This window comes from Coregonus lavaretus (genome assembly GCF_964263955.1).
Source record: "Coregonus lavaretus genome assembly, chromosome: 8".
Classification (NCBI taxonomy): Eukaryota; Metazoa; Chordata; class Actinopteri; order Salmoniformes; family Salmonidae; genus Coregonus; species Coregonus lavaretus.
Window position 1 is genome coordinate 29,778,190 of NC_139995.1, and position 23,014 is coordinate 29,801,203.

General features: G+C 43.9%; 2 protein-coding genes across 5 annotated transcripts in view; one reads left to right on the top strand and one right to left on the bottom strand.

Annotated features, from left to right (window-relative positions):
* The window catches only part of LOC311133192 (AMP deaminase 2-like), a 58,612-nt gene extending 47,042 nt beyond the window's left edge, over positions 1-11,570 (top strand). For 3 of the 4 annotated variants that reach the window (XM_084166647.1, XM_084166646.1, XM_084166645.1), the window contains exons 2-18: positions 169-308; positions 522-652; positions 1,337-1,405; positions 2,587-2,704; positions 3,143-3,329; positions 3,519-3,660; positions 3,791-3,880; positions 4,102-4,231; positions 4,461-4,655; positions 4,762-4,893; positions 5,058-5,221; positions 5,424-5,550; positions 5,744-5,907; positions 6,043-6,163; positions 6,437-6,610; positions 6,796-6,906; positions 7,078-11,570. In XM_084166647.1, the coding sequence (XP_084022773.1) occupies positions 169-308; positions 522-652; positions 1,337-1,405; positions 2,587-2,704; positions 3,143-3,329; positions 3,519-3,660; positions 3,791-3,880; positions 4,102-4,231; positions 4,461-4,655; positions 4,762-4,893; positions 5,058-5,221; positions 5,424-5,550; positions 5,744-5,907; positions 6,043-6,163; positions 6,437-6,610; positions 6,796-6,906; positions 7,078-7,296 (2,414 nt within the window). In that variant the 3' untranslated portion in view covers positions 7,297-11,570. The other variant, XM_084166648.1, reaches the window with a different exon arrangement.
* On the bottom strand, positions 11,544-22,391 carry LOC311133194 (epidermal growth factor receptor kinase substrate 8-like protein 3). The gene is made up of 20 exons (XM_084166650.1): positions 21,909-22,391; positions 18,496-18,592; positions 18,298-18,368; positions 18,093-18,157; positions 17,793-17,951; positions 17,236-17,385; positions 17,061-17,137; positions 16,832-16,962; positions 16,447-16,604; positions 16,212-16,326; positions 15,451-15,515; positions 15,262-15,336; positions 14,912-15,057; positions 14,628-14,784; positions 14,499-14,530; positions 14,303-14,399; positions 14,076-14,183; positions 12,661-12,746; positions 12,350-12,482; positions 11,544-12,250 (listed from the first exon to the last, which is right to left on the bottom strand). The coding sequence occupies exons 2-20, from the start codon at positions 18,567-18,569 to the stop codon at positions 12,218-12,220; spliced, it is 1,932 nt and encodes a 643-aa protein (XP_084022776.1). The 5' UTR covers positions 18,570-18,592; positions 21,909-22,391; the 3' UTR covers positions 11,544-12,217.
* Positions 22,392-23,014: the final 623 nt, after the last annotated feature.

The following is a 23,014-nucleotide window of genomic DNA, read 5'->3' on the forward strand; positions in this document are numbered from 1 at the left end:
ATGCAACTCACTCTCTCTCCCTCACAGTTTTATAACTTTTTATTTTCTTTGTCTTTTTCGTAATGTTTGTTATTTGTTGTTTAACGCTCTCTCTGTCTCTTTCTCTCTCTCTGTCTCTTTCTCTCTCTCCCTCCCTTTCTCTCTCTCCATCGCTCTCCCTCTCTCTAGATCTGTGTGGTGTAGCAGGGCAGGCCAAGCCCCTGAAGCCTCGGCGCTCCCTCCCTGGGACGCCCGTCGCTAACACTTTCAAACACTTCCCCATCGACCTGCGTACATCCATGGACGGAAAGTACAAGGAGATTGCCGAGGTGAGATCACAGGGACACAGTGTTATCAAGCACTGTCCTCCTACCATAGTGTGTTTGTTTGTGTGTTTGTGTGCGTGCGACTGCATGTGTTTTTTATGTTTGTGTGTGTTAAATGCTCATATTGTTTATGTACGTTAGTGTATAGTAATGATTATTTAACTCTTCCTTTGTGTGTAATGTGTGTTCTAATGTTTATTTGATTGTGTCTCTCAGGAGCTGTTCACTCGCAGCCTGACGGAGAGTGAGATGCGCACTGCTCCTTATGAGTTCCCTGAGGACAGCCCCATCGAGCAGTTGGAGGAGAGACGCCAACGCCTGGAGAGGCAAATCAGCCAGGACATCAAGTGAGACACACGCAGCAGCAGCAGACATGCATACACACCAACACAGCTCCCACATACACACCCAAATAACCCACCTCTACCCACAGGAACACATACACGCTCAACAGCTTCCATCATGTTGTTTGCAAGCTGCCAGCTAACTAACATAAGCAAACAGCTAATTGAGTCAGTCCGTAGCATTCACATCCTAGTGTTCCAGTCTGTTCCACCCACAGGAGAGGGAGGGGGAGGGTGTTCTGTCTGTGTTGCTGGGGTGTTGATGGCCTGTTCCACTAAGCCAATCTCAGGGGGGGGATCTGACACACTAAGGAATCCTTGCTCCACTCAACGCAGCAGGGTCATGTGACCAATCAAGGTATACGTACCACTGCTAACTGATCATGTTTCTCTGTTTGTCTCATCCCATCTGATCACTCTTCACACTCTGGTCCCATTTATGTGTAATGTGTGTTTCTGTGGCTCTCCTGTGTGTTTTGTTTGTGTACCTGTATTTGCATCCTGTCTGTGTGTCTGTCTGTCTGTCTGTCTGTCTGTCTGTCTGTCTGTCTGTCTGTTTTTGTGTACACGTGTGCTTGTGTGTTCGTGTGGCCCCTTCTCTTTCCTTTTGCTTTGCCTCACCCGTACCCATGGTGCCCCCCTGCCTTCTGGCCTCGCTGCCCTGCGCTCCGCACTACGCCATGCCAGGCTTGAGCCAGAGATCCTGCTCCGCGCCAAGCAGGAGTTCATGAAAATCGACAGCGATGCCGACCTGGAGTGAGTGAGCTGTCCTTTCAGTCTCTCTCTCTATCTTTTGCCTTTTCCTAACAATCTTGCTACTGCACAAAGTCATGTTTTTACCTACATCTGCACACCATATGTACAATCCTTGGCACTCATTTGCTGAAGAATTTTAATTTTAAATGTATAATATTGTCATATATTGAGAATATTCCAGTCCAACTCCATTAACTAAGTACTGTATGAGTTCCATGTGTGTTTATTTTCATTTAACCTTAATTTAACTAGGCAAGGTGATGAGTTGTTGATGTTGAGTCTTCAGGGAGGCCTCTGAGGTGCCAGGCTGTTAATACATTTACATTTTAGTCATTTAGCAGACGCTCTTATCCAGAGCGACTTACAGTTGGTGCATTCATCTTAAGATAGCTAGGTGAGACAACCACATATCACAGTCGTAGTAAGTACATTTTTCCTCAATAAAGAAGTTATTAGCAAAGTCAGTGCTAGTAGGAAGAGACAAGTGCAACGTTTTTGGTTTAAGACTGAGATGTCTTATTTAAGATACTCTTTGAAGAGGTAGTGTTTCAGAGGTTTTCGGAAGATGAGCAGGGACTCTGCTGTTTTAGCGTCAGGGGGAAGCTCATTCCACCATTGGGGTACAAGGCCACCAGTGTCGGGCCCAGCTGCAACCTTTCACTGTCCTAATTGGCGCCTATCTCCAAGCGCTTATCACCATGATTTCCACTGCATCAGCAAAACAATTTGATCTTCATCTTAAAAACATAACTCTAGATGTCTCTTTGTATTCATGACCTAAATAGTCATTCAGTTTTAATGCAGATATGCAACAGCTGAGGCCCAATTCATAGAGAGACTAAGACTACCTTCTGTTCTGACATATTTCCAACTTAACCTTCTTCAAAGTGTACATTACCAATAAAGTATTGATTAATATATCTCATAGCAGAACTATTTACATGAGGATTCTATTAGCCTTCCCTCCACATCATACCTCCACCCATGCTCTCTCCTACCCTCTCTCTCTCCCTCTCTCCCTCTCTGCCTCTCTCTCTCTCTCCCTCTCTGCCTCTCTCTCTCTCTCCCTCTCTCCTTCTCTGCCTCTGCCTCTCTCTCTCTCTCCCTCTCTGCCTCTCTCCCTCCCTCTCTCCCTCTCTCTCTCTCTCTCTCTCCCTCTCTCCCTCTCTCCCTCTCTCTAGGTTTATGAATCAGCAGGGTGGTGTGGACAGGACGGATGATGGCTGGATGAAGGAGAGAGTATTACCGATGGAGAGAGAGTACCAACGTGTGTCAATATCAGGGGAGGAGAAGTGTGGGGTGAGAGCCACTGACTAAACAACTTGATAGAATAAATCCAATCACAGTCCATCCTGATCTGTGTTTTATCGTGCAGTGGTTCCTCATTCCAAGTACTAGTTGGTTGATCTTTCAGTGTGCCACATGCTCACTATGGAAGTCAAACCAATTCAGTCAACAAACCTATTGAGGTAAAAAGAGGAGTGGGCTTGGAATGGACTTGACTTCGGCTTCTATTTCTTTAGACAGTTGGATATACAGGGGAGACAGAGTAGGGAGGAGAGTCTGGTCTGGGTAGTGAACCCTGGTGTTCGGCGTGTGGACAGCAGCTGGGCTACAGTTGAGGCAGTGTTACCCACTCATCCACACTCAGGCACGTTGCAATGGCCTCTTGGCAGTGCCTGTGGATGTCTAATCACTGTAGACTAAGTCTGACTTGTAGTGTTCTGCCCTGCCCAGGTGCCCTTCACAGACCTGGTGGATGCAGCTAGGTGTGTGGTGAAGGCCCTGTTCATCAGGGAGAAGTACATTGCCCTGTCCATGCAGAACTTCTGTAAGACCACCGCCCGCGAGCTGGGGGAGCTGGGAGAGAAACCCCTGGACCTACGCGTCTATGAGGAGATCCCTGAGACCCCCGTTGATGCAGGTATGACACACACACTAACACGTTGGGTATGACACAAACTGAGACACACAGGCATAGCTAGTGTTTCTGTCCCAATCTCCTTTAGCAATTGACTTACTTTGTGAAATTGTGAATGAAAATGTTGTAATATGAATCATTGAGGTATTATAGTATGGTAAACTTTTCTCCCTTCCCTACTGTCTCCCACAGATGCTCCAGTCCACCCCCCTGTCTCAGAGACTCACCCCTATGAAAACCAGGACACCAAGAACATGCCTGCAGACACAGGGTACAGCTGTAAGATGGTGGATGGAGTCATGCATGTCTATACCAAGAAGAGCCCAATGGAGAAGTGAGTGTGTTTGTTTGAGTCTGCTTGTTTTCAGCTAGTTTATAGTTGAGTGTGTGATGTGTGATGGGCTAGTCGGGGTCTGTATGTGTGTGTAAGAGAGAGTGGATAACTGATTGTCCATCATCTCTAGGAGTACAGAGTTGGACCTGCCCTACCCAGACCTGAAGGAGTACATCGCTGACATGAACGTCATGATGGCTCTCATCATCAATGGACCAGTGTGAGTGTTACTGGGTCTTAGCTTTAGAATCATAGCTTTAACATCAGTCACATCTGTTGGCTCGGCAGTAGAATACACTGTCACTCTGTGTGTGTGTGTGTGTGTGTGTGTGTGTGTGTGTGTGTGTGTGTGTGTGTGTGTGTGTGTGTGTGTGTGTGTGTGTGTGTGTGTGTGTGTGTGTGTGTGTGTGTGTGTGTGTGTGTGTGTGTGTGTGTGCGCAGGAAGTCGTTCTGCTACCGCCGGCTGCAGTACCTGAGCTCTAAGTTCCAGATGCACATCCTGCTGAACGAGATGAAGGAGCTGGCAGCCCAGAAGCAGGTTCCTCACCGTGACTTTTACAACATTCGCAAGGTGAATGAACTCCAGCACAACAACAGTCACAACACTGGAGCACAGCATCTACAACACGTCTATTATACCTGCAAAGTGTTCAATATCAGCTAGTCCCCCCACATTTTTGTAGAAAAATATTTGGAAGTTTATACCAGAGCTAACTAACCCAGGCTTTTTCTTTTGTCTTTCTGGCATCCATCCTTAACATCTCACTGTCCCTGACTCTCCCCCCTCCCTCTGCCCCCAGGTGGACACCCACATCCACGCTTCGTCCTGTATGAACCAGAAGCACCTTCTGCGCTTTATCAAGCGGGCCATGAAGAAGTACCCTGGGGAGATAGTCCACATGGAGCACGGCCGGGGACAGACCCTCATGGAGGTGTTTGAGAGCATGAACCTGACGGCCTTCGACCTGAGTGTGGACACACTGGACATGCACGCGGTGAGGAGAGGGGAGGGGCAAACATATAATTGTTAGAGAGGGAGGGGGAGGAGAATTGGGGGAAACTAGTGGTACAGTAAAGATAGTGTCACCTGTCTGTTCTCAGGACCGCAACACGTTCCATCGCTTCGACAAGTTCAACGCCAAATACAACCCCATCGGAGAGTCCATCCTGAGAGAGATCTTCATCAAGACAGACAACCACATCGAGGGCAAATACTTTGGCCACATGATCAAGGTCTGAAACCAGCCCATGCTACCTTAAACAGCCATAGACACAATTGTGTTTGTGTTAGTTCACCCCACATAGTAATGTACATTCATATTAAGAAATAATTTGGTACGATTGAATACAATGATATTGATGTCTATAATGTATTGATGTTGTTGATGTTCCATCAGGAGGTGATGGCTGACCTAGAGGAGAGTAAGTACCAGAACGTGGAGCTACGTCTGTCCATCTACGGCCGCTCCCGGGACGAGTGGGACAAGCTGGCCAAGTGGGCCGTCAAACACCAAGTCTACTCTGACAACGTGCGCTGGCTCATCCAAGTGCCCCGCCTCTTGTGAGTAGTGTCTGTACCTAATATAGCATCAACAAAGCAGTTACCCACATCTACCTTTAATCAGCTTACTTGGATGTAAACCTTTCCTTGTATTTGTGACAGGAATTATGAATGAAGGTTATGAATCTGTAAATGAAGACTATGCATGAATGTGAGTCTTCCATATTATGTGTGAGTGACGTTAACCCTCCTCTGACTGCAGTGATGTGTACCGCACCAAGAAGCAGCTGGCTAACTTCCAGGAGATGATGGAGAACATCTTCATGCCTCTGTTTGAGGTCACCATCAACCCGCGCAGCCACCCTGAGCTGCAACTCTTCCTGCAGCATGTGAGTCACTCACACAGCACTAGGCACTAGCCCAGCAGTCCACACAGTAGGAGTCTCCCTTTCCCTACACCCCAAAATATCCTCAAACAGACACTTCAGATTCCATTTTTCAGGGCCCTACCTCCTTCATACACTCCTGGCACTGTTTTAAAGTAACTTATTGTTGTATCGCTGTGTGTTTGTGTGTTGTCAGGTGGTGGGCTTTGATAGTGTGGATGACGAGTCCAAGCCGGAGCACCACATCTTCAACATGGACAGCCCCCTGCCAGCCGACTGGACGGAGGAGGACAACCCTCCCTACTCCTACTACCTCTACTACACCTACGCCAACATGACCGTGCTCAACCACCTGCGCAGGTACCAGGCTGCTTAACAAACCTCAGCACACAGACAACTATATCAATGTTTTAATAACAGAAATGATGAATTAATCACATCAAAACCTTTAAGGATTGTTTATGAATAGGCTTTATGTTTGTTTGTGCCATGCAGGAGGCGTGGTTTCCACACGTTTGTGCTGCGCCCTCACTGCGGGGAGGCGGGGCCTGTCCACCACCTGGTGTCGGGTTTCATTCTGTCAGAGAACATCTCCCACGGGCTGCTGCTCAGGAAGGTCAGTCAGCACACACACCATAGCGACACCACACTACCATGGCAACAACACTACTGACAAATAGAGTTCAGTTCATAGGTGACCTCTGAATGATTTGATTGGGTTTGATTGATTTATTGAATGATGTTTTGTCTTTTGGAGTTTGCTCATCAGGTTTCTTCAGTTTTAATTTAAGAGAATTCAGGAGACCAATCAAACCGTTCCCTTGAATTACTGCAGTTGTACATTCAACAAGATAGACTATATTGTATCACATGACGTCTCTTTCCCCAGGCACCAGTGCTGCAGTACCTGTACTACCTGGCTCAGATTGGCATTGCCATGTCCCCCCTGAGCAACAACAGCCTGTTCCTCAGCTACCACCGCAACCCCCTGCCTGAGTATCTGTCCAGAGGCCTCATGATCTCTCTGTCCACTGACGACCCCCTACAGTTCCACTTCACCAAGGTCAGTGCACAGGGGAGTGCTGTCAAGACACAAACACACACACACACACACAGAGACAGACACACAGAGACACACACAGGCAAATCCACCCACGCTACAACTATGCAACTATGGGAGCTGCAATGGTGAGTCAGTACAGTCAGTAAGTACAATTCACTTAATGTTTATTTTGTGTTTGGCCTCAGGAGCCCCTGATGGAGGAGTACAGCATTGCCACACAGGTGTGGAAGCTGAGCTCCTGTGACATGTGTGAGCTGGCCAGGAACAGCGTCCTCATGAGCGGCTTCTCCCACAAGGTGTCCATCCGCTTCCTCTTCTCTCATCTCTCTTTTTGCCCTGTTTGGTCTCTGAACTTCCCTTTAATTTGTCTCTTATAATGGATTAATAATGGATTCAATTCAATTAAGTGGCGCATGGCAGCCATTTTGTGCCAAGTGCTCTGCTCTGACATTCTCTCTTGTCTCCAGGCAAAGAGCTACTGGCTGGGGCCCAAATACAGCAAGGAGGGCCCTGAGAGCAATGACATCCGTCGCACCAACGTCCCGGAAATCCGCGTGGCATACCGCAGTGAGACCCTGCTGGAGGAGCTCAACCTCATCACCCACGCCGTGCGCACCAAGGAGCTGGACAACATTGGCGAGGAGGACACCCTCTCCATGGCCCCCGTGGGGGCAGAAGGACACTAACTGAACAACCCCCCCAACTTCTAACCCCTCCTCGGCCCCTACCTGCATGACACTGAGGGGGTGCAATATGAGTGGACTTCAGCTTGTTGTTTAACCTCTACCTCTTACCCCCTTATCCCCCTCCTGCTATGGAACTGGACTGTGCACTCGTCTCTCAGCTCTCTTGTCCTAAAGCCAAGGATACAATACTCCCTGAGTGTCCCCATCTCTCTGTCGGTGATGGGTGGGGGTCAGTATGGACTCAGTCATGTTCCAGTCCCCCTTCCTCCCTTAACCCAGGTTCCCTCTTCAACTCTCTCTGGTTAGGCCCTGTTTTTCCTCTCTACATCTTTCGACTCCTCCCTTTCTCTCTAATGCTCACTGTGAGGTTCTATTTCAATCAGCATGGCCAAGGTTGGCAGGGTTAACATCCAGTGCTTGGATTATTTTCTAATACGCATATGGGAGGAGAGAGACTGTAGCCTGAAGTCTTTTTTTCACCTCATCTGTTCTTCGATCTGTTCCTGGGTCACGTTCTCTGTCACTTTGATCTCCTGACCCTCCATACCTTCAAACCAAAACTTATTCCCTTTGCTTTGTCATGTGACCCTGCATGGGAAAAAAGGTACCACAGTTCAGCCTGTGATTTGATGGCATGTTTGTACACAACACCTATATTACACACACACACACACACACACACACACACACACACACACACACACACACACACACACACACACACACACACACACACACACACACACACACACACACACACACACACACACACACAATGCACAGTTTACCCGTCCTGAAAGCTGCTTATCTTCCATCACACAGTCATGCTGCCTTAAGCTCATCTAGTATAATATCTTCACAATGAAGTAGGGAAGCAGATACAACTCAACAGAAATATTATCAGTGCATTGTCCATGGGTCGCCTAACCTACACAACATAGACACACCTAAACAATGCATAGGTGACTGTTCCACACTACATTGTTCCAACACCTGTTGCGCACTGATCGGAACAGTCACATGTAACTTAGAGTTGCATGGAAACCGCGGTAACAAACTTCTAATGTATGGACGTACTGAGTTAAGAAAAACTGAGAAAGGACCAAATCTGTGTGGTCTAGAAGCAGAAGTCGTGCACAATTCCAGTCTGTGTCTGCTGCTGGCTATCTGATGGCTTTCATCTGTCTCTGTTGTAGTGATTTACTAGCTAAAGGAGTCCTCTCGGCTGGTCTCCCTGATCTAAGTCAGCTCTGAACTAAATAGCAGGCAGGACATCCAGCAGACACACTGCAGCAGCCCTCAGGACATGGAGCTGTGTACCTGACTGGGCTACTGCAAACATTCCATTAAATTAACATTAAGATCAATGTTATTTTTTGCCGCAGAAAAATACATTACTGCCCTGTTTATAACAAATCACATTGGTTATAGAATATGCAGCCAAAAATAGTAGATTTATACTATTCCATGATGTGTACAATATACTAAATATCTAGAAAGGATATAGGTACATGTGTGTATATCTTAAGAAGGATATCAGTCTGGTAGAGTGGATGCTGAGAGGTGTGTATGATAAGAGATGTTCAACCACAGTGTGTTTTACAAGCACAAGTCAAGAAGCATGCCAGGGGGGCTCCCCTGTCCCCCTACCATTACCTCAACACTCACCATGTGCTTGGACATGGACCCTCCACACCCCCTTGTGTATGTGTCCCGCTCCCACCCCCCACACACCCCTTGGTCCTCTAAAGAGACCAGGACAGACCCCGGGGACTGACCTCTGGGCCCACTATGTTGGTTATTAGTTATTGCATGCAGTGCCCTGTATGCACCAAACCAGACTTACCAGTGCCTTTTGATTTGAGCTTTGGGCACTGCTAGCCTGTCACTGTCCGTTGTCATGCCCTGCTGCAATGCCTCACTCCTCATCAACAACAACCACAGCACCTGTTCTCATCAAGCTTTAGCATTTTTGCTGTCCTAACATCAAGAGGATGCCTTTGGAACTGAAACCAGGCTGCATGCTGTGTGTTAAAGTACCTTCTCCTTTACCTGTCCTTCCAGCGAAGTGGAAGAAGCCGTTTTACCAATGCTCTGCTTTGACTGCATTTCCCCTGTGCATCTTATGTTGTGCATGCCTGCATGGAGCCCTGTGTGGCCACGGGAGTGTCTGGGAAGCTGTCTAAAGGGATCTGTAACGTGAAAAAGCAACACATGAGAATCCAAGGAAGCTGAACAACTGTCATGTATGAAGTATGTGTGCAGTCAATGATTATTATTAGTTTGAGTTCAGCAAAACAAACTCAAATTCAGCTCTTCATCACGATGGCAACGCTCAAACCATGCAGAGACATAGTTGCATGGTTGTTATCAGCATCAAATGAGCTCACCCCCACCACAGTCATGGTTGTCGTGGTCACCAAAACAGATGTGATCTGTACCATAGAGATCCTATTCTAATTCCTAATTCTATGATCTGTAAATTCATCCCCATCATCTATGCCCGATTCAAACTGTGGGAGTTCATCTTGAAAATTGTTATAGCTATTCTATTTGTACAGTCCTATTATTTGCCAAGACTGTTCCAGTGGAATTACTGGGCCCTAGTTGTAAATGTTCACCATGCATTGCATACCGTACCTACCAGCCCATTTTAAAAACCTAAGTGTGACAAAAGCCTGATGTATACGAGTAAATGTTTGAGAAACCAGATAATTTAGGACAAGTTGTGTGCATTAATCTCACTCCTGGGAGGCTGTTCTGTAGCTCCTCAGCAGTGAGGTGTTTCACTGTGAAGGAGTGGTGTGTGCTGAACATGGGGTTGGATTTAATATATAAAGTGTATTTTTTTAAAGGCTATGGAAATAAAAGGTTTATATAAACAGTATATCAATATCTAGATCACAAACTTTAAGTATAGTTGCTGTAGATCATTTTAAACTTGCGTTATTCAAGCAGAAATATTTAGTTTGTTAAAATTATTACAAATATTATTATTGGCCTTGTCTTTCACTAGATTTACAATTGGACTCAATATTTCCATTTATATTTCTGTCTTATTTTGAATGTTAATTGTTTTTCTGGTGTTTTTTTGTTGATTGTGTTAGGACTGTTGAACTCTGTTACATTTTCCATGTAGCTCTCTCTCAGAGTATTGAGTGAAGTTGATCAAGTTAACTAGTTATTTGGAGGGGTCTTCAGCAATGGTAGTACCCAGAGCCATAATGGGTATCCTCCCTGACATTTAACTCAGCCAGAGCTGCCTATGTAATCTGGCAACATTCACACCAACACACCTACTCAAGCAATTTCATCCTTCCCACAAACATACATCTCTTTGATTGATCCAAAGAGGGCTTTAAAAAACAACAAGCGACCGTTTAGTACAGCTTTTGATTTGATTCTTTGAAATCGTATTTTGAATTAGAGGATACATGTATGATTTAAGTGTTTGTCTCATGTGGAGCAGGATATGTGTAGTTTCTTGATAAAGGATCAGACATCCATGTTTAGATCCAGGTGTTGCTCACTGAGGGACCCAACGACTTCAGTTGACCTTACCTTTTCATTTCCATCCATCCATTTCAGATTGTCCATCAGAGAGTTCACAGATCTGTTCTTTCAAAACCTCACCAACTCCTGCCGTTGGTCTCCATCTGTACAATCAGTTTGTTTGTTTATAAACTACAATGCTAGGGAACCTGTAGGCCCTGCTGTAGTGTACCATAGACCATACTTTGTATCAAACTTCACTAAGGACAGCCATATGTATTTCTGTCCCAATCAAAAGTTGGAAGACATTTTGAGTCAAATGCTGTTTGTTTTCTTGCATTGTGTTCAGTAGTGCAAAGAGTCTTGGGCAATAGTAATAGACAGTCTGTCATCACAGAACACAAACCAGTTAATCAGTCAATCATCACGCTTCGAGTTTCGTTTTTTGTTCAATCCATTTTCTCTTTAAAAAATCACCTAGTATTCTTTTCACTTCATAATGTTGAATACAAAGAGTTTGATGTTCACTTGTGATTATTTTGTGCTCAATTCATGTTTTCTTTATTAGACGTTTTAATGTTTTTACATGAAAGGTTCTCTGCACATGTTTTCTATTATTGACATGGTTTTCATTGTCTTTAATTTGTTTAAGAATATTGTAGTCATTCATGACTTTAAATGAATGCCAATGTTTTACATTGCTTTTACATTTACTCAAATGCTTCTGATATGGTACATGTGTAATGTCTGAAAAATGAAATAAAGCATGTTTATTCATCTAACTTGTGTCCTACATCATTGATTCAGTTGTTGGCTGGTATCATTCAGCTAATTGACTTAAGTCAAATAATAGAAGTGATTTATGTGGCTAGACAGATCCGACATTGAGATACATGCTTAGTTTATAGAGATACAGCCTAACTGACTGACTTGATGATTTTATGTCATGTGATTTACTCATTGAAGTGTCCATACATATCACTACCAAAATAAAATATATATCAATTGATTACATTTCAGATACAGCAACAAGATACATAAAAAGTATTGTAACAACATTAATTTCTACATGTAGAAATGGTGACTTGAATAAACTAATCGAGATCAATCATAGAATCAAGTGGCATAAACACTGGTTTTATACAATACATATGGTAAACATATTATTTAAGTTAAAACAGTTGATACAGAACATATATAGAGAGAATCTGTCTTTAAATATTGGATCTTATCAAATGCACAAATAGTATTTTTTACTATTTAACACTAGAGCTTTGATACGTCCACCCTACATACTTCTAACTAAACTCAGCTTACTCTGTGTTTTCAGTGGATAATATCAGTATTTTCTCTATTGGACAGCGGAAAGTAGTAGGTTGAAACGTCACGTCCCGACTGTCACTCTCTGGTCCTCCTGTCTCCTCCCCTCCTAAGGCTCTATTGGCCTTACCTCACTGGCAAGCTGGAGTGGAAAGGAAAAACAAATTCGTTTGTTACCTGTCATGTACAAGAATATAAATCAACAGTTGTACAGCTAAAGACAGAGTAATGTGTGACTTACAGCCATGGCAGACTTGATGTTCTGGAGCAGGAAAAAGACCCGCCCCCCCTCCTCAGGACACACTATCTTCAGCTCCTCTCTCGTCATCCCCAGGAGCATAGAGCCACTTAGCACACCCAGACAGCGCACCGTGCTGAGAGGGAGGGAAGGAGAGAAAGTGAGGGAGGAAATGAACAAATCAGGGAAAATATACAATACTTGTCATTTTCTCATGCTCACTTATTATTTATCACTACTGTAGTCAATCACATGTATGCCTACAGAGATCTATAATCTATAGTTAATGTGATTGGGAGTTTGAGTGCTCTTACATTTTACTGAATCCCTTGTACTCCAGCCAGGCCTTCACTTGGTCAGGCTTGGACCTCTTGGTTAGGGAGGGAGACCCACTGGTTTCCTAACAGGGGGGGATAATGTCTTGATAATTACATACTAATACAATGCACTATACACATGGGGCTCGATTCAGACTTAGATTTGTTATGCGTTTTGATTGAAGCACTTCTCAGTATTTGGTATTCAAACTTACACTATATATACACACAAAAGTATGTGGACACCCCTTCAGATTAGTGGATTCGGCTATTTCAGCCACACCTGTTGCTGACAGGTGTAGAAAATCGAGCACAAAGAGAAATCCATACAGAAATGGTTTGTCGAGATCAGTGTGGAAGAACTAGACTGGCCTGCACAGAGCCCTGACCTCAACCCCATCGAACACCTTTGGGATGAATTGGAACGCCGACTGCGAGCCAGGCCTAATCGCCCAACATCAGTGCCCAACCTCACTAATGCTCTTATGGCTGAATGGAGCAAGTACCTGCAGCAATGTTCCAACATCTAGTGGAAAGCCTTCCCAGAAGAGTGGAGGCTGTTATATAAGCAAAGGGAGGACCAACTCCATTTTAATGCCCATGATTTTGGAATGAGATGTTCGATGAGCAGGTGTCCATATACTTTTGGTAATGTAGTGTAACTTCTGCAGGTGCAGAACGAGCTCTTTGGGAGTAAAAAACAGAAAAGCCCAGGCATATAATTAAAACATTATAGAGTGCATAAATCAACTAGGTAGGTTGATCCAAATTTCATCCCTGTAAATGATGTGAACATTCAATTAAAATTCAGAATAACGGCACAGCTATTTATAGCCTACTTCACCTTGGAAAAGAGGCTGCAATACATGTCATGTTGATATGATTTTCAGTTTGCTTCCGTATGACTGGCTTCACATTCATCTCCAGCGATAAGGAAAAATCATCTAAAACAATGGCTATTAGTGATTACAATCCCCTTCTCCAAACAGATTAACTATTTTACATACAGTAGTTCTTATCAATGTATACATTACAGTGCATGGAGAATGGTGTTATTTCTTTTCGGAAGTAGTAGATGTTTTTTTACTTGGAACTGACAGGTGCTCAACCTTATTCATGGTTTCCTCGCGAGTAAAGGTGGTGGAATTATGAGGGAATTAAGTCAAGGTCAGAATAGGCATATCTGTAGACACACCTCTGTTTCTATGATCTCCACCCCAAACTAATAGCTGGCTGTCACATGCGTTTCCTCATGCTTAAGATCAAGGTCAGAATACAAATAGAGAGAAAGGGAAAAGGGAATAAAGTTAAATTCATGCACGCGTAACTCGGGTCTGAATTCCCCACATGGAGCATACACAACATAATAACACACAGCAGGCTTTCCAGTGTAAAGTGTTGGGGTATCTTGCCTGCTTTTCCTGCTCCTTGTCCAGTGACTCCAGTATGTTGTTGGGCACAAAGCCCTCCTCCCCTCTGTCGCTCCTTACTTTCCACCATTTCTTGGACATGTCCAGTAGCTGTGGACGCACAGAGCACACACACACGCTTCAGTCAAACCTCCTGTTGGGCAGGCAGACAGAGAAGACAGACAGACTTCAAAGTGCTGTTGACATGTAGTGGTGTTGATGAGGCTCACCTGAACCACTTCTCCCTTGGAGATGCTCAGCTCTCTGTTGTTCCTTGCAGTGAAGTCATACATCACACGCATGTAACTGGGGTTTGGCTCATCTGGACTGAAAACACATACATAGAGCTATAGACACACACAGAACAATATGTATCCATAATGCTTCCATGGCTTTTAAAAAGTTTAATCGTTTCTTAATGCATACCGTGATGGTGGAGGCTTCCACTGGGCCGAACTCTACAGGGGAAAAGTTTGAAATAACTTATTGAAAGAAACCTTATTGAAACTACCCAGCCTATAGAGAACTATAAGATGCAGCTCACTATATATTTACCTTTTCAGGGGTGGAGCGCGTACTCTGACTCTGATTCTGCTGCCTCCTCTCAGGCTCTCTCCCTGGGGGAGAGTGGGTCACCTCTGGGGGCTGCCAACCATCGTAGAACTCCAGAGTGTAGGTAGGGATGTCCTCGTCATCCTCGGGCCATTTTGTACTGGTAATCCATCAGGGACATAGGAAACCATTGTCAAAATGTATGGAAGTAAATTTGCATGCACAGAACACCCCTGACTGACAGTAACTCCCCATTCCCTGATAGGCTTTTCATCACTTAGTCTCACCTGGGGATGTTCCAGGGGTCTCCCAGTGACTGCCACAGCTGGTCCTCCTCAGGGGTGGCCTCCTCACTCAGCAGACGGATACACTCAGGCTCCAGCAGGGGCACCACGATGGTGGGGGGCAGCTCCTCAGGGCAGTGGGATACCACCTGGAGGAGGGAGCGGAAGTGGTGGGGAAACAAGCGTACGGAACTCATTGATAGGAAGATTTATCATGCACTGTCAATTAATTTGCTCATATAATCAAATGGGACAGAAGGTAGGTTGGTTCAAAACATTACGTTAAAAAAGATGATCATGGGTGAAGCACTGAGCTGTAAACAAAGATGGAGTAAGCAGTAGGAGTAACTTACAAATGCCAGGGTGGAGAAGAGGCAGTGGACGAATTCCGGAGCGCTGGGATTACTAATCTTTCCATTGAGCTCCCCCTATCACAGTGAACCGACCAAAGGTACTGGATTAAACTTTCAGATTAAATTAATAGCATTTATTAAATCATGAGTCTACAACAAGCAAAATAGCAGAGCTATTTGAATACACACCAGAAGGTTGAACCCATATTTGATTTTCTGGAGACAGGTTTCAAATTCCTCTGCTGGTGGCATGCCTTCAATGCCATGGAAATGAAACAAAGAAACAAATGGCATCAAAAAACAAAAACCTCAGGCCATAGTTTGCCCACTGTCATCTTGCACCTGAAAATGCAAATTAATTCCTTAAAAATCATACAATGTGATTTTCTGGAATTTTGTTTTAGATTCCGTCTCTCACAGTTGAAGTGTACCTTTGATAAAAAATTACAGACCTCTACATGCTTTGTAAGTAGGAAAACCTGCAAAATCGGCAGTGTATAAAATACTTGTTCTCCCCACTGTATATGCATTTAACCAGGCAAGCCAGTTAAGAACAAATTCTTATTTACAATGACCGCCTACACCAGCCAAACCCAGACGACGCTGGGCCAATTGTGCGCTTCCCTATGGGACTCCCAATCACGGCCGGTTGTGATACAGCCTGGAATCGAACCAGGGGGTCTGTAGTGACGCCTCAAGCACTGAGATGCAGTGCCTTAGACCGCTGCGCCACTCGGGAGCCCTTAACCAGCCATTACCATAACCCTAACCCTAGCTTCATGTCCACACCCCAGCTCAACCCTAATCGTAACCACCATTACCCTAACACTTACTTTGGTTTATCATACTTTTATTCTAATTTTCTCTTTGGACCCATACAGTAGCTCTGGCCCAATTGAACCACTGGTGTAGCCTTTTTTGGAATAAGGGGAAATATATTTCTAAATCACCTTTATCCTTGTTCTTCTTCTTTTTCTTCTTTTTCTTCATCTCTGCTTTGGCTGCTGCAGCAGCGACTTGACCCATAAAGATCTCAATGTCATTGAAAATATGATTCAAGATGTCCTGTAGAAAAACAAAGAAAATGTTGTACAATATTCATATGCAACCCACTAAATGTACCTTAAGCAATCATCCACAGTATTGCTAACATTAATAATATAAAGATAGAGGCAGAGCACTGACCACTTTCCTATCAGTCTCTGTGTATGGGCGTGGAGGAGAGACAGGGGCTGGCTCGGGCTTGTCCTCCATAAAGAGGGGCTGGACTGGGGTTTCCTTCCTGGGAGGAGGGGGCTCTTCTCTGGGAATGGGCGGTGTAGGTACAGGTGTAGGATATTCATCTATTGAACACACACATTGATAAATACAGTATTTATTGTTTTCAAGATATTTTGCATCACCTTGACTAAAGCTATTCATCTGTCATTAACACTGGAAACAAACCCTTGAGCAAATCGTTTCAGGATTTCTTACAGTGATCTAGACAAGCTCACAACTTTAGTCCTCTTGATCAATGGTTTCCTATGACTACAGAGTTACTTTGGGTTGGAGCATGCCATTGACTTACCATAGTCTGGAGTGCTCCATTGAGCTGAGGGGTCTTCTGGAGGAGTCCATTCTCTCTGCTCAGGGGGTGGGCCAGTGTTCTGAAGATTCCTAACAATTTGATGGCCAGCCATATCTTCTAGATTGCCCCTGCTACAGAGGAGAACAGGTTTACCCATAGAAAATGAGCATATACTGTGATAAGCTGCAGTGCACCACCATTTAAAACACATTTTGTAGACTGTTATTACCTGTTGTTGCTGTGATTGCTAACGTCCTCTCTCTGGTGAGGGAGTGCTCTCTCTAGGTCCCGTTTTATGAAATCGGCCTGAAATTAATCACCAACATCCATTTTGAAACATGAGAGTAACATAGTGATCCTAATACAGGCTGGTGACAGGCTCAGGAATACATAAGTGTCCTCACCCTGAGGTCCTCACACTGGAACATGAAGACACTGGTGGTCCTCTTGCTGCGGTCCTTAACGGTCGCGGTCAGCAGGGAATTGTACACACAGCTGTCCATCACAGCCTTCAGCTCCACGATGCTGCTCAGAGGCATGGACTCCAGCTCCTCCTAAACCCCACACAGGGAGAGCGGAGATGGGGAGAAAGAATAGTAGGTCATGAATCAGAACTGATAACGTTAGAGATTTTTAAGCCAGCTGTACATTTGAAAAGGCAAAGAGAAATGTAAAACACCAAACAGAAGCCATAGCTATTGCAGCCTGTATGTTGTGTACAGCATGCATGTATGTTGTGCTGTGTACAGCATGTATGCATGTTGTGCTGTGTACAGCATGTATGCATGTTGTGCTGTGTACAGCATGTATGCATGTTGTGCTGTGTACAGCATGTATGCATGTTGTGCTGTGTACAGCATGTATGTTCTTTCTTTAGAACACTTCATATCTGTTAGGGAACTATGGGTATAGCTATGCCCACCCAATGTTTTAGTGTCAAGTGTAAAGTCTATGCACCAACCTTGGTCTCGATGTCTGTTAACAGCAGGTTCCCATCCCGCACCTCCAGGACCATGTCCTGCCCCCACACCCGGCCCATCCCATCCAGCAGATTAAGCCTCTCAACACAGTCATTCACATCACGCACCTCCCCACCATCCAGGTCACAGGTGAACAAATGCTGGAGAACAGACACAGGGTTTATACCTTCATAGGAAATCACAGAAATAGCTGTGTATCTATTGTGATCAAAGGCAGACCATTATCATGGCTAGATGATTAGCATAGTACAATCATTATATTGGATAAACCAAAACAATACCTCTACTCTATAATGGAATTTGTCCATAATCTTGGTGATAGAGTCTGAATACTCCTTCCTCTGCTCTGATGGGAAACATGGAATGATTAACACGTTATGCATAGTTGCTTTTCACAAAACATTAATCTATAATAAACAATGCTTTAGGTAATCAGTTTCAACTGCTCAAGGTCAATATTAATGGTCATGTTTTCTCTTTACTTACTATATATTGACTTGGCACTTGGTCTGGACAGATTTGATATCTGTGATGACCGATCATCCACTGAATAGCCACTGCCACAAGAAAATTGAGAGAATAGCATAATATAGATTCAATTTCAGAGACAGATTTCAGAGACAGAATATACAAGAAAAAAAAACGGGTTATAGCTACAGTCCAAGCACACAAGAGAACACCTACTTGGACTGGATGGACTGGACAGATCCTATGTAACTGCTAGAGTCAAAGCCATAGGGACTGTTACTCCTGTACATCCTGAAACACCTTCGTCACAAAACTGTAACACAAGGAGACAGCGATACAGTAAAGACACAAGAACACTCCAGCACAAACTCAACCACAAGAGCATAATACAACTACTGCTGCCTGCTTCATTTCACCTTATTGGCTAGTGATAGAGTAACATAAAACACTCACCTGTCATTGTTGTTATTGTCATGATTCTATTCATTTGATTTTATACAGGATGTGCTATGAATGAGTAACATCAGACTCCAGAGCTGAGCTGAACCATGAAGACAAACCTTTAGTCGTCACACCTCATAAACCATAGGGTTAATCATTCATTATGTTATTACAGGCAGTACAGCGGGCTGTATTTACAGTCTAAAGACAATGTTTAGACCAGGGGTGTCAAACGTCCGGCCCGCGGGCCGGATCAGGCCCGCAAACGGGTTTAATCCGGCCCGCGAGATGATTTTGAACAAAAAAAATTTCAAAAAAAAATAATAACAATTTGGTTAAGTATAAAAATGCGCTGCAATTTTTCTATAAATTAAACTGCTGTTCCAATTGCGTCCACTGGATGGCGCAATAGCAATTGTGTTAAGCAAGCAAACTGTTTATACCGGGGCAGAGCAAGTAGGTCAAGCACGTGCAGCCAATGAGCAACTTTGTTTTTCCCGCGATATCTATTACGGCTTCTACTTTTAACATTATGTGCTTTGGCACCCTCATTGCCCCAATATGTCTCTGTCAAAAAAGAGAAAAGTGGACGCAGAGTGCAGAGTGTTCCAAGAAAAATGGTCATCCTAGTTATTCACGGAATTGAATGGGAAAGCTGTATGTTTGGTGTGTTCAGAGCATGTTGCAGTGCTGAAAGAATATAACCTTCGTCGCCACTATGTGAGTCTTCATGCCGACAAATATGACAACTTTCAAGGACAGCGGAGATGAGAGAAGTGTTGGCGGGTCTGAAGAAACAGCAGTCTGTGTTTACTCACAGCCGAGACATCAGTGACGCTGCAGTGAAAGCTAGCTACCTCATTGCTAATGAAATCGCAGTGGCTTCAAAACCATTTAGTGAGGGTGAATTTGTAAAAACATGCATGATGAAGGCAGCGGAGATTGTGTGCCCTGAAAAGCGGCAGGCTTTTGCAAATATCAGCCTGACAAGAAACACAGTCGCAGACAGGATTTCCGATCTTTCAGTGGATTTGGACAGCCAGTTGAAGCAAAAAGTAAAGTAATTTATTGCGTTTTCGGTTGCAATTGATGAAAGCACGGACATTACAGATGTTGCACAACTGGCCATTTTCATCCGCGGAGTTGATGACACATTGACCGTCACCGAGGAGTTCGTGGAGTTGGTGCCGATGACAGATACAACGACAGCAGCTGATATTTTTACCGCACTCGTCGGCGCGCTGGACAGGGTCGGAGTGGACTGGTCCCGCGCTGTCAGCCTGGCTACAGATGGTGCGCCCTCAATGATCGGGAAAAAAGCAGGCATTGTGACAAAGTTCAGAGAGAAAGTGCAATCTGCAAATGGAGGACGTGATTTTTTGACTTTTCACTGTATTTTGCACCAGGAGGCTTTGTGTTGCAAGTCATTAAAGATGGATAACGTCATGAAGGTGGTCATCCAAACTGTTAATTTCATCCGATCCAGAAGCCTGAATCACCGTCAGTTTGACAGCCTTCTCAGAGAAAGACCACATCTATGGCCTGCCATACCACACTGAGGTAAGATGGTTAAGCCGAGGTGCTGTGCTGAGGCGTTTCTTTGATTTACGAGAAGAAATTGAACAGTTCATGGAAGAAAAGGGCAAACCAGTGTTAGAATTTCATTCCGCAGAATGGATGCAGGACCTTGCATTTATGGTGGATGTTACAGAGCACCTGAATAACTTGAACAAACAGCTGCAAGGGCGCAACAAAGTTGTCACGCAGTATTATGACAGCATACGTTCTTTCAAGTTGAAGCTGTCATTGTGGGAGACGCAACTTGCCGGTGGGGATGCAGCTCACTTCCCCTGTCTGAAAAATGTGTGCGCGACCCAACATGTGGCAGACATGAAGCGGTTCAAAGATAAAATAACGGGACTGTTACGGGAGTTTGAGCAACGCTTTCAGATTTATGTTTATATGTTTTTATGTTGATGTGCTATTGTTTTTAATTTATTTTATTTTATTTGTATATTTAACCTATTCTTGACTCTGTGGTTCTTGCACTTGTTTGGGGAACAGGATTTCAATATTTTTTATCTACATTTCTGCCTGAGAAATGACACCCTGATATAGTTCTGTGATCTGTGAAACAGTTCTGTTAATCACTGAGGCATTGTGTGTTTGTGTGTTCTTTTTCTTTAGAATTTTCAAATAAACTTGACGTGTTTTATGATTAATAGTGATGTTGTGCTTGTACTATTTTGGACACACTGTCCTCAGGCTCCAGCTTTATGTTGTATGTTTGATCGTATTAAAACAAAGAAAACAATCTGAAGTTGTTGTTTTTAAGTTATATATACCATGATTTTTCCGGTCCGGCCCACTTGGGAATAGATTTTCCTCCATGTGGCCCCTGAGCTAAAATGAGTTTGACACCCCTGGTTTAGACATTTACAGTATATTAGTTGTGTGCTATTGCAATCTTCCCGAAAGGAAACAACAATTTGAAACCAGAAACCTCAAGGCTCTGTGAACTTCTGTGATACCTTAATTTATATGATTGAGATGTGCAAACACACATGAACAGTGCAAACAACAAATCTCAATTAAATTTTTCATCGACCCTATTGGTTGAAACAAAAGCAACACAAGCGGCTGAAAATGTTGATATTGTTTGAAATAAAGTCAAACATTGATCCGTTAAGCATTAGTAAATGACAGAAGATGGTTTATCATGGTTTATTATGGGTTAGCTATGGATTTGACACCTAGCAACACATCATATTTGTCTGTCATCAAATGCCATCTTTATTAGGGTTAGCTATGTACATAGTTTCATGATAAGTCAGCTCACAGCAGGTAAAAGGGGCCTATTCGCAGTATAAATAAGTAGTTGAGATACTCATACCCTAACTCAGCTATATTAAAACATGTTTAAATCAGGACCATATATATACAAAAAAGATGTTCAGGTTGCTATCTGTCTGGTTATTCAGTCTGCCGCTAATGAATTACACACGAGAACAGGTTAGTCTAGCTACAAAGTCAGTAGTAGAACTCTAAACACAGCTCAACTACTATTTTTCTAACTACTCGTTTTTTATGTAACACTGGAAAACATTGATCGTCCCTTTCATGATGTGTACTCATTAGCTGATCAAACTCTCACCAGGAAAAACACTGAAAAAAAACAAGTACCTTACCTGTTGTATCCGGCAATGTATTTTCTGTGTTATTTGTTGTGGATAAATGTATTTGTCTCTTCTACTTCAAAGCTGACACCACTCATATTTCAGGCCTGGGTTTTTATCGCGGAACAAAAACCTTCCAAGACTTAGTTCCACATAAAAGACAAGGGCAAAGTCCAGAGTCAAGAGCACATTGATCCAATAGATGGACAGCACCCAATAAAGGTGTTACTGTTGAGACAAATTCCTTATGGGAGAATATGCCGGAGACGTAGACGTTTATACTCAGCTCCAGGGCAGTGGTTGTGGGTGTGCCTGGTATTCATTACGGCATCCCCACAGAGCAAAGGTCTCTGTTAGGGAGGGATCCTTGACTAGCCCGTACAGACTCCTGTAAATGTCAGTGTGCAGCGGTAGGACGGAGTCAGGCGCAGGACACAGAACTGAGTAACAGACGAACTTTACTCGAAAAGAAACAATTCTAATTTCCACGCAGGGAAATACACCAGCTCACAGCAGTCATAAACACAAAACAAAGAACAATCACGCACAAAACCATGAGGGAACCAGAGGGTTAAATAGGGAAATAATCATAACTTGATGGGAACCAGGTGTGTACAATCAAGACAAAACAAATGGAAAACAGAAACGTAGATCGGTGGCAGCTAGAAGACCGGTGACGACGACCGCCAATAGACGCCGGCACAAGGAGAGGCACCAACTTTGGCAAAAGTCGTGACAGTAAATCACTTCTGTTGTCAACCAGTTGTCAGTATGATAGCAGTTAACAGACTATTTTTGAGTCAGTTGGGACCAACATGAAAATATGAAATGTGGTTCAAAGTTTGTACATCTTCTAGACATACACCTTGTGGCACACTATAAGCTTGGGCATATCACTAACCACAGTACCCCTACATTCTGCAGGCCTACAACTTTCCCACACCACTCTATAGTAGCTTACATCTCAAAATGTACGTTTCCTACCAGTCACTTCTCTGATGGTTTGCCCTTGTGTGACGACAGTGTGAGGATGCAATGTGGGGTCATGATAGTGGAACAGAAGTGTGAACATGAGCAGTGTGGTTTCTCTCATTTCCTGTTCTGAGAGCGAGTATGTG

Bases quoted from the DNA above. Each gene is read 5' to 3' on its own strand.
- LOC311133194 (XM_084166650.1), bottom strand. From the start codon at position 18,569: ATGTACAGGAGTAACAGTCCCTATGGCTTTGACTCTAGCAGTTACATA. The intron at 15,516-16,211 runs GTGATTTAGAAA...ATGGCATTGAAG, and splicing joins GAAGAAGAACAAGGATAAAG to GCATGCCACCAGCAGAGGAA. The intron at 15,337-15,450 runs GTGTGTATTCAA...TCACTGTGATAG, and splicing joins AATATGGGTTCAACCTTCTG to GGGGAGCTCAATGGAAAGAT.